At 43.5% G+C, this 18,789-nt stretch overlaps 2 protein-coding genes across 2 annotated transcripts in view; both read right to left on the bottom strand.

The window, feature by feature from the left end:
- The window catches only part of LOC138666636 (uncharacterized), a 211,209-nt gene that overhangs the window by 137,764 nt on the left and 54,656 nt on the right, over positions 1-18,789 (bottom strand). The gene's annotated exons all lie outside the window — the stretch shown is intronic.
- On the bottom strand, positions 15,080-17,140 carry LOC138664088 (gastrula zinc finger protein XlCGF66.1-like). The gene is made up of 5 exons (XM_069750519.1): positions 17,086-17,140; positions 16,716-16,861; positions 16,407-16,586; positions 16,201-16,324; positions 15,080-16,117 (listed from the first exon to the last, which is right to left on the bottom strand). The coding sequence occupies exons 2-5, from the start codon at positions 16,791-16,793 to the stop codon at positions 15,963-15,965; spliced, it is 537 nt and encodes a 178-aa protein (XP_069606620.1). The 5' UTR covers positions 16,794-16,861; positions 17,086-17,140; the 3' UTR covers positions 15,080-15,962.

Here is an 18,789-nt window from a genome sequence, read left to right as displayed (position 1 = left end):
ACACACCCATATAACTTACTGGAAAGGGGAAATAGAGAAGCCAAAAGTGGGGAAAATCGGTAACTACACTTAATGGTAATTTTGTTTCCTTAAACCATGACAGTCCCCACATATGCCAACCATTCTTTATTTTACTTATCTATTATGTGTTGAGGGTTTTTATAATGTGGTGTTAGCAAAAAAAAAAACCTCCTTCATATCCAATGCCCATTTTGACCTTCATGACCAGGCCAAGTTTTTCAATTCTGACCAGAGTCTCTTTATGTGGTAAAAACTTTGGAAGGCTTCACCAGATCTCAGTGATTTAGAGATTTTTTGTGTGACATATTGTACTTCATGATAGTGGTAACATTTGCTTGATATGACTTGCGTTTATTTGTGAAAATATCAGAAATTTGGTGAAAAATTTGAAGTGTTCAAACATTAAATTTTTATGCCCTTAAAGCAGAGTTATGTCACACAAAATAGTTAATAAATAACATTCATGATATGTCTATTTTACATCAGCACAATTTTCAAAATATAATTTTTTTCTTGGTAGGAAGTTAGAAGCATTAAAAATTTGATGAGCAATTTTTAATTTTTGCAACAAAATTTACACATTTTAAGTGCCTTTGAGGGTCCAATGTGACAGAAAATACCCAAAAGTGACACTATTCTAGAAACAGCACCCCTCAAACTGCTCAAAATCGTATCCAAAAAGTTTATTAACCCATCAGGTTAATCTGCCTAGGGCTCCCACTCCCCCAGGGGCCCCCAGTCAGTGGCGTGCCTTTAATAGCGGCACACCATGTGGCCGCTATGGGGTCAATGAGTCAAGGGAGTCCAGCACCAGGGCGGCCCCCTCCCCCCGCATTCAACTGTATCAGCATCATAGATGCCGATACAGTTGAAAGCAATGATGGAGGAGAGAGCATCAGTTGACGCTCCTTCCCCCATCCATAAGCTCTGCCTCTAACGCAGCAGGTGGGTGATGTTGTCACTTCAGCAGTAGAGCTGCTGAGACGCTCTGCAGAAACTAGAGCAGCGGGGAAATGAGGAGGAGAGGTGAGTATTGTATTTTTTTTTTATATCAGTGACTATGTGGTGACCATAATACTGCAGGACTGTGCGGCTGCATTATACTCTATGGGGGGATGCATTATATTCTATTGGGGCTGCATTATAATCTGTGGGGGCTGTACTATACTCTATGTTGTGGCTGCATTATGCTCTATGTGGGGTTGCATTATACTCTATTGAGGACTATGGGGAGTGCATTGTACTATATGGGACCTGCATTATACTGTATCATACAGTATGAAGAACTATGGGGTGCATTATACTACATGGAGGACTATGGGAGTGCATTATACTATATGTACTATATGGGACCTGCATTAAACTGTATCATTATACAATATAAAGAACTATGTGATGCATTATACTACATGGAGGACTATGGGGGATGCACTATACAATATGGAGGACTATGAGGAGTGTATTATACTACATGGAGAACTGAGGAGTGTATTTTACTATATGGAGGACTATGCGGAGTGTATTATGCTATATGGAGGTGTATGTGCAGCGCCCCAGAGTCCTGGTCGTTGCAGTAATGTTGCTTTGCCACTAAGGGGAGTGATGTTACGTCTGATTGCATTAAAAGAGTTCACCTGACCAGGTATCACAGTCGCACACTACACTTCACACTCCGGCCACCAGGGGGAGAAAAGGGTTCTATGTATTAGGCCACTCCTCACACTTGGGTAAAACTGGGGGTCGGATAGGAAGTTAGGAAGAAGCTGACTGGGTTTTGTCCAGGCAACATCCTGTGGCAGAGGGTGTTGCGGGGAAGATTCAGGGAGGTCTCTGTCAGGGGTGGGATCCTGGCAGTGACCTAGCGAAAAGGACAGATCGTTACGGAGCCGCGCCTGCACTACCTTGCAGCGGCATCTTAAGAAAGGACACGAAGCGAAGTATATTGTGGAGAAGTGAGAAACGAGATCGCAGCATTAAGGAGATAACCAGTAGGAGTCGTGCCCCGAGATCGGCAACATCCTACTGAGGCGCGTAGCCGGAACGCCGAGGAAGTATTGGGCTCCAAGCATTACTTCAAACAGCGGCAGGACAGTTGATTATAGATTGGCTGTCTCACCTAAATCACCTAAGCAGACATAGGGGGCAATTGTGGGAGAGGGGCGTCTTTAGGGTCCCAGAATAACCCCAGGCCTACCCGTCATACGGGTGCGTCCTAGCCATATCATCTGGGGGACGGAGAAGAATATCAGAAACAGATACGACAGTTGTGAGGACTATCCCGTGGTGCTCAGCAGGGAAGGACTACAACACACAGGCGCTAGTAGGTAGGCACTGATTTCCACCTGCAAAGGGAACTCTGGATGTGCCCTCAGACCGGCCGGTCTCAGCCAGCCCTGTTAGCAGTGCTCTGGATTGCGGATCCCGAAGTCTTCAGTAAAGAGGTAAAGAGACTGCAACCCTGTGTCCTCGTTATTCATTGTGTCTTGCACCACGCACCAAACTACCACCTTTAATTGGGCGCCCCTTAGCAGGGTCACGGACCGGGTCTAGCCACCGTGACATCCTCAGAACCGAGAAGAAGAGGCCCAGTACCGAGTACCCCGCAGCCCTGCATCTGGGGGCGCTCCAACTTGGCGTCACGAACAGGATCTACTTAAGCCTGAAGATCAGGTCATGTGTGCCTTGGAACTGTGTTGAATTGTGCTTGAACTGTGATTTGTTGCAAAGACTGTGTATTGCCACTTGCCGCCAAAAGTTCCCACCAGAACCGCCGCCATTACAGCGCCACAGGGAGCGCAGAAGAAGGGCGTGGAGTGGGCGTGGACAAACCGAAGAGCGCGAAAGACAATGGCCGCCCAGTCTAACTATTGCTGTATCCTGAGGGCGTGTCCGTCAACAGCCGAGATTCGCCTCCTAATCCTCTATGGGAGGGTGGAGACCATAGAGACGGAGCCGCCCCCGAAAGAGAACGCGGGAAGAAGACCCAGAAGAGGGGACAGATATGGCGACCTCCAAGCAGCCACGTGGGGACGACCCGGCACAAGCCTGCATCGCTGGGAGCGAGCCCGGACCCACCGCTGCAGCGGGCATTGACCGTCGCAGAGCTGCTCGCGAGAGGAGGGCCCAGCAGCCGGTCGCCGGACGAATGGGTGGGAAATTGGTACCACTGCCAATTCCAGATAGACCATGGACTCATATGTCCATGGATTTTATCACGGATCTACCCCCTCTAATGGAAAAACTGTGATCTGGGTAGTGGTTGATAGGTTCAGTAAACAAGCACATTTTGTACCATTAACTGGCCTTCCTAATGCTGAGACTCTATCTAAACTATTCATTGAGCATGTTATCCGGTTGCATGGTGTGCCTGTCAGTGTGGTGTCTGATAAAGGGGTGCAATTCGTGGCAAGATTTTGGAGGGCTTTTTGTAAAAGGCTTGGCATCAGTCTGACCTTTTCATCGGCCTACCATCCCGAGACCAACGGTCAGACTGAAAGGACCAATCAGTCTTTGGAACAGATTTTACGGTGTCTTGTCACATCAAGACAGGATGATTGGTTCTCTACAATTCCTATAGCGGAATTCGCTTACAATAATCGCGTAAATCAGTCCACTGGTACTTCTCCATTCTTCTGCAATTATGGATTTCACCCTCATTTTGGTGAGTTTTCCCGACTGGATTCGGGGTGTCCAGGGGCTGATTCGGCCTTTCTGCGCTTGGGGGAGATCTGGAGGGAGGTCCAGAGAAACATTGGGGAGGCTCAGGGTAAATATAATTTTTTTGCGGATAAACAACGTTCTGTGGGGCCGGCTTATCAGGTAGGGGATAAGGTATGGTTATCCACTAAAAAATATAAGGCTGAGAATTCCCTCTGCTAAGTTGGGCCCCAAGTTTATTGGTCCGTATGAAATTTTAGAGGTGATTAATCCAGTGGCCTTTCGCCTGCGTTTGCCTCCGTCTTTGCGGATCCCCAATGTGTTCCATAAGGCACTTCTGAAGCCCTTGGTGCCCTTCTCTGGTGAGTCTCCCTCGCACCCGTCGCCTGTTGTGGTAGATGGCCAGACCGAGTACGAGGTGAAACAGGTGGTGGATTCTCGTATGCTCCGCCGTTCACTTCAGTACTTGGTCCATTGGAAAGGTTACGGTCCTGAGGACCCGTCATAGGTGCCGGCGCGTTCGGTCGATGCTGATCGCTTGGTCTGGGCCTTTCACGCTCGTCATCCAGGGAAGCCTGGGGGTCCTGTGGCCCCCCACTGAGAAGGGGGTACTGTCATGGTCCAGTCCAGAGTTTATTTTCATCTTTCCCCTTTTGAGACTGGTCATGCGGGGGTTAATCTCCTCAGCCTCTTTCTTGAGCTAGCTGGGCTATTTCAGTCCCTCACAGCCTGCCTACTGCTGTTAGTGATAGTTCATGCTTCCCAGCTTGAGCCCCTGACCTGTATCCAGATTTTGGTGATCCTTGTATCTCTGACAGCCCGTACCCGTGTATGACTCGTTCTGTTCCCTGGACTTCGGCTCTTGTTTTCTGTCTCTGATACCACGTTACCCTCCTGGTTCTAACTTTGGCTTGTACCCCGACTTTGTCTTACGTCTCACGTTTTGGTTACCACGTTCCCGGTAGGCTCTGATTCCTTGTGTGTCCCTGACTATTCTCCTGACTGCCCCTGTGTACAGTTCTGATATCTCTGTGTATGACTTTGGCCTGTCTGACTTCTCTCATTAGCAATGACACCTGTGTCTGAGCTCTGTGTTACTTTGCTTAGTGTTTAACCTCTCTTCCCTCACCAGCTCCCCCTGGTGGAGGTTTCATTACAGGTTTTGCCCTAAATGTTTCATTTTCACAAAGATAGCAGGAGCAAAATGGACGATACAATTTGTTGTGCAATTTCTCCTAAGTACACCGATACCCCATATGTGGTGAAAAACTACTTCTGAGGCATAGAGCAAAGCTCAGAAGGGAAGGAGCACCTCATTTTACAAACTACACCCACCCAATGAATTCATCTAGGATTGCAGTCAGCATGTTGACACTACATATGCCTCACAGAATTGTATACCATTGGGTAGTGAATATATAAATTTTTACCACAAATGTTGTTTAAGCCCCAGATTTTACATTTTCACATGGGGAAATGGGGAAAAATGGCACCAAAACTTGTCACACAATTTCTGCTGAACGTTGAAATACCCTGTATGTGGCTGCACAGTACTGCTTAGCATCAAGGCGATAGTCGGGAGGGCCTCCTGCAGCACAGATTTTTCTAGAATAGTTTGCAGACTCCATATACAGAGCCCCAAAGTGCTAGAAGAGCAGAATACACCCCTCATGTTACCCCAATTTGGAAATTATACACCTTTGAGAATTTATCTACAAGTGTAGTGATGATTGACTCCACGGATGTTTTCCAGAAACAAGCCGCAGTGGATGCTGCCGAGTGAAAATTACAAATCTGCTATTGCAGTGTGCATACATTGTAGTGGCTAGTACATTGTAGTGACCAGAACATTGTAGTGCCCGTACATTGTGGCCAGTTCGAGTTTCTGGAAACATGCACACATAAATTAGGTGGGCTCTCATCGCTACAGAAATGCCAAAATGTGGTTTAAGCACACTGTGGGGCTCAGAAGGGAGAGGGACATTTGGATTTGGGAGTGCAGACTTTGCTGGATTTCTTTTGCAAAGACAAGAAGCCGTATCACTTTTCCAGAGGCTTTGTGATATCAGTAACATAGAAGCCCCTATATTTCTATTATCAGATGATGGATATGAGTGGGGATTTGCTTTTTTTGTGAATGGAGTTGAAGAATGTATTGGGAACATTTTACATAACACTTTGGATCACATTTATCTTGCGCTCTACAATGATCATTAATATCGGGGTTTCCATCTAAATCTCCGAATGACGTGATTCAGTTGAAACCCCCTAGGAATCCATTCACTATAATGAGGCAGCTGAGTTACTCTGGACTCCGTCTGGCCTCTGTTCAGCGATGTCCCTTTCAGAAGCGTGCAAAACTGTGGTGGATCACGCTTTTCTGAATGCCTAAAAAGTCGGACACCACCGGATCACAGCCCAGATGGTGTCCAATGTCTTCATCTGCCTCAATATAGGGAATCTTGCGTCGGACGTTCCATCTGAATCACGTATTTCAGAGATTTACATGGAAATGCCGCTGTAAGAACTCAGCGTAGAGCGCAGGATAAATGTGCGCTAAGTCTTACTGCGATCTTTGGGAGGAAGAATGAACAAATCAATGGTAGGTCAAGAATCGGTTTTATTTACTTTTTACGCCATTCCTCGTGATTTATAAGTGATTAGACCACTGTATTTTTGGGGTTGGTGCGATTACAGCGATAGTAGGTTTATATAGTTTTTTTTCCTGTTTGGCTGCTGTCACACACTAAAAGATGTTTTTTTTTTTCACCATATTTTGAGAGTGATAATACACATGAGGGTATGTTTTTTGCGGGACGAGTTGACGATTTTATTGGCACCCTTTTCAGGCACATAACATTTTCTGATCACTTTCAATTCTGATTTTTGAGAGGCAGAATAAACAAAAACCAGCAATTCAAGAATCGTATTTTTTTGGGGGGGAAGTGGGTGTTTATACCATTCCACATGTGGTAAAATTGATAAGACAGCTTTGCTCTGCAGGTCAGTACAATTACTGCGATACCACATTTATATCATTTTTTCATATTTTGGCGCTTTAACACAATAAAAATTATTTTATAGAAAAAATAATTATTTTTGCATCACTTTATTCTGAGAGCTATAACTTTTTTTGACTGATGGAGCAGTATGGCGGCTTATTTTTTTGCGGGACAAGATGGTGGTTTCAGTTATATAATTTTTATTTACATCTGTCAGTTTGATAGCGTTTTATTTTGTCAGCAGTATGATGATGCTCACACATTAGTAGTTTTTATCCACAAGTAAAGAAAGCATGAATATATACACCAGACACCAAGAGGAAACCTGTAATTCCCTATTGAGATGACTAATACTGACACTACCTTACCGCAGAAGCTGGCATCCTAGACAAAATGAGATGTGGCTCTCCATCTCAACGGTGGCTCTTCCTAACTCATCCTAATGTTGCCCTATCAATATAGCAGAAAATTAGAGGCAGACGGTGAGATTAGGTCAAATATATGTATATATATTTATATATATCTATATATATATATTTTTATATCTATATTATATATATCTCTATCTATCTATCTAGTTGTGCTCAAAAGTTTACATACCTAACCCGGCAGAATTTTTGCTTTCTTGGCCTTTTTCCAGAGGATATGAATGATAACACCAAACCTTTTTCTCCACTCATGGTTAGTGGTTGGGTAAATCCATTTATTGTCAAGCTACTGTGTTTTCTCTTTTTAAATCATAATGACAACCCAAAACATCCAAATGACCCTAATCAAAAGTTCACATACCCCATTTCATAATACAGTGTATTGCCCCCTCTAACATCAATGACAGCTTGTAGTCTTTTGTGGTACTTGTGGATAAAGTTCTTTATTTTCTCAGATGGTAAAGCTGCCAACTCTTCTTGGAAAAAAGCCTCCAGTTCCTGTAAATTCCTCGGCTGTCTAGCATGAACTGCGAGCTTGAGATCTCCCCAGAGTGGCTCAATGATACTGAGGTCAGGAGACTGAGATGGCCACTCCAGGACCTTAACTTTGTTCTGCTGTTGCCAATGACAGGTCGACTTGGCCTTGTGTTTTGGATCGTTGTCATGTTGGAACGTCCAAGTACGTCCCATGCGCAGCTTCCAGACTGATGATTGCAAATTTGCCTCCAGTATTTGCTGATAATGTGCTGCATTCATCTTTCCTTCAACTTTGACCAAGTTTCCTGTGCCTTTTGTTGTGAATTCTGTGGTCAAGCTCCCTCCTGTGGTCATGAGTGGTACTTCGGCTGGTTCTGTCTATGAGCTTCCTCTGGTGGATGTTAATGGGGCTGCGGCTTCTGAGTTTCCTTCCTCAGGTGACGAGGTTAAGTCGTTAGGTGCTGCTTTATTTAACTCCACCTAGTTCTTTGTTCCTGGCCTCCAGTCAATGTTCCAGTATTGGTCTTGCTCTCTCCTGGATCGTTCTTGTGGCCTGTCTGCCCTGCATAAGCTAAGTTTTGCTTGTGTTACTTTTGTTTGCTATATTTTCTGTCCAGCTTGCTATATTGGTTTTTTTTGCTTGCTGGAAGCTCTGAGACGCAGAGGGAGCACCTCCGTACCGTTAGTCGGTGCGGAGGGTCTTTTTGCGCCCTCTGCGTGGTTGTTTGTAGGTTTTTGTGCTGACCGCAAAGCTATCTTTCCTATCCTCGGTCTATTCAGTAAGTCGGGCCTCACTTTGCTAAAATATATTTCATCTCTGTGTTTGTATTTTCATCTTTACTCACAGTCATTATATGTGGGGGGCTGCCTTTTCCTTTGGGGAATTTCTCTGAGGCAAGGTAGGCTTATTTTTCTATCTTCAGGGCTAGCTAGTTTCTCAGGCTGTGCCCGAGGCGCCTAGGTCTGGTCAGGAGCGCTCCACGGCTATCTCTAGTGTGGTATGATAGGATTAGGGATTGCGGTCAGCAGAGTTCCCACGTCTCAGAGCTCGTCCTATGTTATTATTAACTATCAGGTCACTTTGTGTGCTCTTAACCACTAGGTCCATTGTGGTTCTGAATCACCAGTTCATAACAGCCTTTATAGCTCACACATCCCCAAAACATCAGCGATCCACCTCCGTGTTTTACAGTAGGAATGGTGTTCCTTTCATCATAGGCCTTGTTGACCTCTCTCCAAATGTAACGTTTCTGTTTTTGGCCAAAAAGTTCAATCTTGGACTCATTACTCCAAATTACCTTGTTCCAAAAGTTTTGAGGCTTGTCTGTGCTGTTTTGCGTATTGTAGGCGAGATATGTTGTGGCATTTGCACAGTACTGGCTTTCTTCTGGCGACTCGACCATGTAGCCCATTTTTCTTCAAGTGCCTCCTTATTGTGCATCTTGAAACAGCCACACCACTAATTTTCAGAGAGTCCTGTATTTCAGCTGATGTTATTTTTGGGGTTTTTTTTGCATCCCAAACAATTTTCCTAGCAGTTGTGGAAGAAATTTTCGTTGGTCTACCTAAGCGTGGTTTTTACAGAGTCCCTGATTTTCCATTTGTTAATCACAGTTTGAAAGCTGCTGACTGGCATTATCAATTCCTTGGATATCTTTTTGCATCCCTTTCCTGTTTTATACAGTTCAACTACCTTTTCCCGTAGATCCATTGACAATTCTTTTGGTTTCCCCATAACTCACAATCCAGAAACGTCAGTGGCTGGATGAAAGATGCAAGAGTCTGTCTAGATCCCAGAAGCTCACTCAGCTTTTATGCACACACACTGATCACAAGCAAACAGGTCACAGGTGAGGATGTTACCTTTAGTAGCGCATGTTATCAGGCCAAAATCACCAGAGTATGTAATCTTTTGATCAGGGTCATTTGGATGTTTTGGGTTGTCATTATGATTTAAAAAGAGAAAATACAGTAATTTGACAATAAATGGCTTCACCCAACCACTAACCATGAGTGGAGAAAAAGTTTTGGTGTTATCATTCATATTCCCTGAAAAAAGACCAAGAAAGCAAAAATTCTGCCGGGGTATGTCAACTTTTGAGCACCATTGGGTATATCTATCTATATATACTGTACAACTCTGGCAAAAATTAATAGACCACTGCAAAATGTTCAGTTTGTCTGATTTTTCTCTTTATAGGTATATTTTTGACTAAAATGTAAATTGTTCTTTTATTCTATAAACTACTGACAACATGTCTCCGAAGCTCCAAGCAATAAATTTAGTATCTGCTTTCGTAAAATGAGAAATAATCAAAATGCAATGCTTGCAGACCTAAATAATGCAAAAAAAACAAGTTCATAATCATTTAGAAACAACAAAACTAATGTTTTAACTCGGGAAGAGTTCAGAAATCAATATTTTGCGGAATAACCTGACCATGTGAGTCAGCGTGAGAGCAGGAACACCCACATAGCTCCCGGAGGAGCTAAAGGACTGTGCAGGAAAACTGAATGTGAACCTTGCCGAGCAAGAACTCATAAGGACTGTGTTTTGTTTGTTTTACCGTTATTTGTGGTATTTCCTGATGCAGAAGTGTCAATACTTTGAAACGCATTGAATAAAACCACATTTTATTTAATATACCCGGATCTTCAGTTATTCAGCAGCGCAGAGTAAGTCCATGTTTTTTTTTACAAATTTCTATTATCTGGTGGCCGTTACTGGACCTGTGGATCTGCTGCATCAAATATCTCCTATAAGCATAATTTATAGCTCCATCTGGTGAGTGCAATTTGATTGTATTAAACCAATTGTATTTTGGATAAGACCCTATTTGCGCTATTTTCTCTGGCAGCACCTACTTGGCTATAAAGTGGGCCGTAGACACTCTGAGTAGGTTTAAGTTAGTGTCAGACCATGCTCCTCTGAGATGGTTGAGAGAGAAGAAGGGTAAGAACGCCAGGGTGACTAGGTGGTTCTTAGCCATTCAAGACTTAGTTTTCCATGTAGAGCATAGGCCAGGGAAGTTACATGGTAATGCGGATTATCTCTCCCAAATTCCCTGTTTAGTGTCTGAAGGTGCCCAATCCCCCGGCTTTGGGCAGAGGGAGGGAATACGTGACAGAGTCACTAGCATAGTAAGTGAAGGAAGATACGTGTCACTGCACCTACTGCGGTCAGTGATGTAAAACCAGAGTGTTTTTTCCTCCAGCACACTAAGTGCTGAGAGGGTTAATAGGAACGTATATTTGGGCTGGTTTTAGTGATCCTTAGTTTTAAAAATTATTAGAAGGCCTATTGGTTTCGGAATGCTTAAGGTGTCTTCAAAGGAAGCAGGTATAGGACAACTGCTCATTAAGTGCTTTTGGGGACAGGGACTACATCCTGAAAATCCATTCAGATTCTCTCCGAAGGATGGTTTTATCCAGGACTTCTGCCCCTGATCTTAGGGTTAATACATCATACCGTACTAAAAAAGTAAAATAATTTTGTCATTGCTGTTTGGGTTTTGAGTTCATTGAGCTCTAGAAATTACCTCGAACATGATTCTCCAGGTCAGAACAATTACAGAGATACAAAACTAGTAATTTTGTAAAAAACAAAACAAAAAACTATTTGGTATCGGTTGCCACTTTCTTAGACTCATATCATTTTTTCCCGTCATTGCATCTCTATGAGGGATTGTTTTTTGCTTGGTAAGCTGATAGTTTTATTGGAACAATTTTATTGTTTTTTACATCATGTTCTTTTCAGGAGTGGCAGCAATATTCTTTAGGGCCTCAGAGGACCTAAACTTGCAATCACATGAGCTCTTCTTCTGTATACTGCAAATTATGGTGGCCAATGAAGCTCTGCATTTTTTTGTGTGGAAAAAACACTATTTAATTTAGTCAATTTGAATGTTTGTCATCCAATTTTTCTGCGAGTCCAATCAGACATTAATATTCTGTGTTACAGATCCTACAAAGATCAACATATATTTCTACAATCCAGTGACTGAGAAGAATCTGTGCCTTCTCCACATAGTGATCACTACTCACATGTGTGGTTATCTGTAGGAATCTCCTCATTACACCACTCATCACCCCTCACAAATGTCTCTGCAGTATTAATATGGGGAAGATCTTCATCCTGATACAAATATTGTAAAAGTCACAGATAGATGGAGAAGTTGTGTGAAAGGATTTAGAAGAACAGATGAAATAGCTGCAGGTCTCCTGTATCTCCTAATTCTAACCAGCAGTCTCCATAACCAGAATATTGTGAGAAAATTCTGACATTTAAAGTCTATGATCAGCTTTACCCTGTCATCTCCACCAAGAATAAAACATACACTGAATGGCCAAATTATTAGAGACACCCATCTAGTAGCCCACTGGACCTCATTGTCAATTCTGGGGATAGCTTAGACTCTAGAGTGCATGATCAGGGCCGTTTTTTCCAGTCCCCGACCACGTGCTCGACATTATTCAATGAATAACGGAGATCACGTTTAAAAAAAAAAAAAAAGTTTGCGCGCTATTAACCCCTTACCGGCATCGGACGTACTATACCGTCCGATGCCGGCTCCCCTGCTTTGATGCAGGGCTCCGCGGTGAGCCCGCACCAAAGCCGGGACATGTCAGCTGTTTTGAACAGCTGACATGTGCCCGTAATAGGCGCAGGCAGAATCGCGATCTGCCCCCACCTATTAACTAGTTAAATGCCGCTGTCAAACGCAGACAGCGGCATTTAACTACCGCTTCCGGCCGGGCGGCCGGAAATGACGTCATCGCCGACCCCCGTCACATGATCGGGGGTCGGCGATGCTTGTGAATGGTAACCATAGAGGTCCTTGAGACCTCTATGGTTACTGATTGCCCGTCGCTGTGAGCGCCACCCTGTGGTCGGCGCTCACAGCACACGTGCAATTCTGCTACATAGCAGCGATCAGCAGATCGCTGCTATGTAGCAGAGCCGATCGTGCTATGCCTGCTTCTAGCCTCTCATGGAGGCTATTGAAGCATGGCAAAAGTAAAAAAAAAAAGTTTAAAAAAATGTGAAAAAAATAAAAAAAACATAAAAGTTTAAATCACCCCCCTTTCGCCCCAATCAAAATAAATCAATAAAAAAAATATCAAATCTACGCATATTTGGTATCGCCGCGCTCAGAATCGCCCGATCTATCAATTAAAAAAAAGTATTAACCTGATCGCTAAACAGCGTAGCGGGAAAAAAATTCGAAACGCCAGAATTACGTTTTTTTGGTCGCCGCGACATTGCATTAAAATGCAATAACGGGCGATCAAAAGAACGTATCTGCACCGAAATGCTATCATTAAAAATGTCATCTCGGCACGCAAAAAATAAGCCCTCAACCGACCCCAGATGATGAAAAATGGAGACGCTACAAGTATTGGAAAATGGCGCAATTTTTTTTTTTTTTTTTTTTTTTAGCAAAGTTTGGAATTTTTTTTCACCACTTAGATAAAAAATAACCTAGTCATGTTTGGTGTCTATGAACTCGTAATGACCTGGAGAATCATAATGGCAGGTCAGTTTTAGCATTTAGTGAACCTAGCAAAAAAGCCAAACAAAAAACCAATGTGGGATTGCACTTTTTTTGCAATTTCACCGCACTTGGAATTTTTTTCCCGTTTTCTAGTACACGACATGCTAAAACCAATGATGTCGTTCAAAAGTACAACTCGTCCCGCAAAAAATAAGCCCTCACATGGCCAAATTGACAGAAAAATAAAAAAGTTATGGCTCTGGGAAGGAGGGGAGCGAAAAACGAACACGGAAAAACGAAAAATCCCCCGGTCATGAAGGGGTTAAAAACATTTCTCTCTTGATATACATGTCAGAGGAGAGAGAAACGAGGTCCCCAAGCCCACCCCAGGACCTTTACCATACCTCGTCCCTCCAGATCCGTCCCCGGCCCTCTGCCAACACTTCCTGAAAGCAAAAACAAATGGTGGGCGCATATGCATTGAACCTGCCGAGATCTGCTGGCTGGCAACAGCGGGGATTTTTCTCATTGGTTCATTTTGATCATTGTGATAGACCCTTTCACAATGATCAAAGGCCAATAATTAATATGTCATCCCCTTAGTCAGATTACTTTTTTTTATTTCTTTCATTCTTTGCCATTAGGGTTCCAGTTGGGGTTAGGCTAAGTTTAGGCTTTGGACTAAGCTAGGGTTGGCATTGGCATTAGGGTTTTATCTAAAGTAAAAAAAAATATGATGATATGATGACTAGTGTTGAGTGCAAGTGTTCAGTACTTGAGTTTGCATTGGGGTCACTCGAGCACCCGTGATACTTGCTACATACCAGAGCACCTCGATGCAAACTCGAGTATTAACATAGTAACATAGTTAGTAAGGCCGAAAAAAGACATTTGTCCATCCAGTTCAGCCTATATTCCATCATAATAAATCCCCAGATCTACGTCCTTCTACAGAACCTAATTGTATGATACAATATTGTTCTGCTCCAGGAAGACATCCAGGCCTCTCTTGAACCCCTCGACTGAGTTCGCCATCACCACCTCCTCAGGCAAGCAATTCCAGATTCTCACTGCCCCAACAGTAAAGAATCCTCTTCTATGTTGGTGGAAAAACCTTCTCTCTTCCAGACGCAGAGAATGCACCCTTGTGCCCGTCACCTTCCTTGGTATAAACAGATCCTCAGCGAGATATTTGTATTGTCCCCTTATATACTTATACATGGTTATTAGATCACCCCTCAGTCGTCTTTTTTCTAGACTAAATAATCCTAATTTCGCTAATCTATCTGGGTATTGTAGTTCTCCCATCCCCTTTATTAATTTTGTTGCCCTCCTTTGTACTCTCTCTAGTTCCATTATATCCTTCCTGAGCACTTGCACTCAACACTAATGACAACATATTCAATATGGTGACCTAATGTTATCAAATTCTGTGTAGTCCCTTTGGGTTAAAAATCACTATAGCCTTTGATAAAATCCTTGATGGGGATCCAAAATGGGGTCACTTGTGGGGGTTCATTGTGTCTGCGTTAAATTCCAGCCATTTTTGCGTTAAAAAAGTCAAAATGCGTTCTTTCCTGTGCTGTGCGCCCAAATAGTAGTTTTCCCTCATATATGGAGTATTGGTGTACTCAGGAGAAATTGCACAACAAAGTTTGGGCTCCATTTTCTCCTGCTATCCTGATAAAAGTAAAATATTTATTGGTAAAGCAAAATTTTTGTGAAAAAAAAGTTAAAATTTTCATTTTTTCCTTCATTCCATTAATTCCTGTGAAGAACCAAAAGAGTTAATAAACTTTGTGAATGGGGTTTTGATGACTTTGAGGGTTGCAGTTTTCTGAATGGTGTCACTTTTGTGTATCTTCTTTCATATAGACCCCTCAAAGCCACTTTAAATGTGATGTGATCCCTAAAAATAATGGTTTTGTAAATTTTGTTGGAAAATTGAGAAATTGCTTCCTAACAAAAAAAAATGATGTTTCAAAAATTGTGCTGATGTAAAGTAGACATGAGGAAAATGTTATTTATTAACTATTTTGTGTGAAATAATCTGATTTAAGAACATAAAGATTCAAGATTGTTTTTCTTCAATCACAACATTCTCAGTATAATCTCACCGCCACTGTATGTAATAAATGGTCAAAGTCGATCACTTCACTTTATGCTCCCATTATACTGTAAATTCACATTACAAATGTCCACAGAAAAGTGATCAGTGGATTTCCTGCTGCACTCTGGAGTCACTGGTCACATTTCTATTCACAAAAGTTTATATTACAAAAGTGTCAGTGTCTCTAATAAATCAACCGTTCAGTGTATAATACTGGTGGATACAACAAGACTGAACACAAGACCTTCACAGCCTTCTACACATCATAGGGAAGATCTCATGACACCTTCTCTCCATCTACCTGATGATCCTGAGGAACATTGGGATCTTCTTGTTTACTGTGGAAGTCCTGTGGAAGAAGAGGACGGGGACATCTCTCTGGTGTTGTCCTCTTACTGGATAGAACTGGAGGACCACCCTCAACTGTCCACACCAGCCGCATCTGCCTAGGATGGGAGTCATATCGCTGGACCACCGAACACCCCCTGTGACCACGCTCCACCAGCGCTGCCAATTCCCCCCGGTAAGCTGAATTAGGACTGTAAGATGGACCCCCATTTGACAAATTAATTTTTTTCCCCATTTTCTCTCTGAAAATTTGGAGTGTGTCTTATGGTCCAATGCGTCTTATAGTCCAAAAAATACGGTACCTCTTTGAAACACGATGAATCTTTTATAATCAACTTGTATAGAATACCAGGATGACATATATACCAGGATGGGAAAAGGGTAGTAGGGGGGCATTCTAGTCTAAATCTTGCACCAGGGCCTATTAGACTCTAGTTATGCCACTGCTGGGAAGATTACATGACATCTTCTCTCCATCTACCTGATGATCTTGAGGAACATTGGGATCTTCTTGTTTACATTCCTGTGGAAGAAGAGGACGGGGACATCTCTCTGGTGTTGTCCTCTTACTGGATAGAACTGGAGGAAACACATACATGGACTGAATTCATTCTCTACATACAGATAATTATAGGCCGTGTGTATTTAGTCCTGTCTATTACCTGGTGATGTGAGGGGCTGGGGAACCTCCATCATGACGTCCTTGTACAGATCTTTGTGTTCTTCTAAATACTCCCACTCCTCCATGGAGAAATAGACGGTGACATCCTGACACCTTATAGGAACCTGACACATACAATGATATCGTCATCCCCCGATCCCTCCATAGCGTTACTGTATAATGTCCCAGCATTCCCAGCAGTGTCACCTCTCCAGTCAGCAGCTCAATCATCTTGTAGGTGAGTTCTAGGATCTTCTGGTCATTGATGTCCTCATGTATCAGGGGGTGAGGTGGAGGCCCCGTGATTGGGCTCAGGGGTTTTCCCCATCCCTCAGACACAGGGGCCTGACAGCGCTCACTAGAGGTCTTCTTCACTACTGTGTAATCCTGGTTATGGAGAGACACATTAATAAACCTCACTACAGACATTTCCAGAGTCCTCACCTCTCCAGTTCTGTCCATCTGTTATTCCCATAGATAAGAATGATGTAATGTGATGTCATCAGAATCTCTCACCTCTCCAGTAAGCCGGAAGAGGATCTCTAGGGTGAGGTGTAATATCCTCTCCGCCATCTTGTCCCTGTCCCTCTCCATCCTTGTAGGGTCAGGAGAAGTCTCTTATATAGAAGATCTCCACTGAGAGGATCCGATATTGTAGGGACCTGAATGGGGAGAAGATGTCGATGTAACATCATAAAGATCCCATGTAAGAAAACTCCGGAGCTGTTACCGGCGTCACATGATCACTAAATCCAGTCATGGCCCCGTCCTGCCCCCAGTATAACACACAGTCCCATTATAGTCACATACAGAGATTTATCACAGGCTCAGCACTGAGGGGGTTAATGTCCCCTGCCCCCAGTAATGGGGAATCTCCAGCACCTACCTCCACCTGCAGAGCCGCACACCACATATATGGCTGTTCTGTGCGCACAGGACCTGTGATGAGGTCACAGGAGGGGAGGAGTCAGGGATCACATGATCAGGGGCCTCAGTGTATGCAGGACTCTGCTGTGCTGGTTGTCATGGTGCTGGATGAGGGGAAGTTTCTGTGTGGGGGTCAGGAGGGGTTTATAGGATGGGTGTAGCAGAGCCGTGTGTGTACGAGGTGTACGGAGCAGAGCCGCATGTACGAAGTGTGCAGAGCAGAGTCGTGTGTACGGAGTGGAGTCGTGTGTACATCGTGTGGGGTCAGGATAGATTTACAGGTTGGACGTAATAAGTTAAAGCAAAGAAGGTGCATAATATATAACTTTTAGTTCAATATATAAAATGTTGTTCTCTTCACCACATAACCAAAAAAAACCCACACAGAACTCTCCCTAATAATTATCCCGCACCATTAATTTATCAGGACACCTGTCAGTGATAACCCCATCTGTGCTGGTATAATTATCTGGGATGCATTATTGTGATGAGGATAAATCCCATATTAATGAGAGATAGGAACAATCTCACCCAAATCCATAACAGGCGGCTCAGGAGAGATGCTCAAAAATTATCCTTCATACGATTAGGGGGTAATTTGTCCAATGCAGTGCACCTTCACCAGAAGGATCTCATGCCAGATTATCTCCAGATGCGTTTCCTCTAGTGATGAGCGAATATACTCGTTGCACAGGTTTTCGGGAGCGTGCTCGGGTGATCTCCGAGTATTTGTGACTGCTCCGAGATTTAGTTTTTGTTGATTCAGCTGCATGATTTACGGCTGCTAGCCAGCCTGAATACATGTGGGGGTTGCCTGGTTGCTAGGGAATCCCCACATGTAATCAAGCTGTCTAACAGTCGCAAATCATGCAGCTGTGACAAGGGAAACTAAATCTCCGAGCAGTCACAAATACTCGGAGACCACCCGAGCAACGGATATACTCGCTCATCACTTGTTTCCACTATTTAGATTCATCAGGGAAGTTGTGCTTGGTAAGATAAAATCCCTGCCGAGTAGTCAGGTGACAAGAAGTAAAACAGCAACTTCACTATCTGGCATCTGATAGACAAGACTGCGTTTGGCAAATGGCTGGAGAACATTACACAAAGCAAAATCGATAATGACAAAGTTGGGCGAGTTTGGTGTAGATCAGGGTTGCGAACCTGAAGAGATAGTGGATCGGTGATCCATGCCCTATACGTTTGGATATAAATGAGCAGTAGTTAAGGTTTTTATACCTTGCAGCCCCGCCTGATGTCACTAGTACGTCGGGGGTCACACAGTATGGTCTCCCCTGGGTCACCAATGTGACGTTCTGCACCCCCTGACAGTTTGGCAAAGTTTTCCAAAGATATCCCCTGTTCACAATGGCACAAAATACACGATGTGTAAGAGAGGGTGGCCCACGCGACTGCCTTTCACTAGCATCAGTGAAATATAGCCTTGCCATCCAGTTCCTTGTTAGATATAAGCCCAGCCTGTTATCGGGTCCCAAATGGCCAGAAATTAGCATCGGTAACAAGTTTACCAGATGGACTACAGCATTCAAGTCAGCAGATGCATCTGGATTCTTCTTATAGGAGTACCTTATTCAAATTTCCCGTCATAGGCCTCCCCTTAATGCGCCTAATGCCCCAAAATGTTAAGTCTAGAGGACTGACA

Source organism: Ranitomeya imitator, chromosome 2 (assembly GCF_032444005.1).
Source record: "Ranitomeya imitator isolate aRanImi1 chromosome 2, aRanImi1.pri, whole genome shotgun sequence".
In the NCBI taxonomy this organism is placed as follows: domain Eukaryota; kingdom Metazoa; phylum Chordata; class Amphibia; order Anura; family Dendrobatidae; genus Ranitomeya; species Ranitomeya imitator.
Note: the sequence above shows the minus strand (reverse complement) of the source record. Positions and strands in the feature narration are given on the sequence as shown.

Coding starts and splice junctions, on each gene's coding strand:
- LOC138664088 (XM_069750519.1), bottom strand. CDS start 16,793: ATGGAGAGGGACAGGGACAAGATGGCGGAGAGGATATTACACCTCACC. Junction 16,587..16,715: donor TCTTCCGGCTTACTGGAGAG/GTGAGAGATTCT, acceptor CTCCATAACCAG/GATTACACAGTAGTGAAGAA. Junction 16,325..16,406: donor TTGAGCTGCTGACTGGAGAG/GTGACACTGCTG, acceptor TGTATGTGTCAG/GTTCCTATAAGGTGTCAGGA.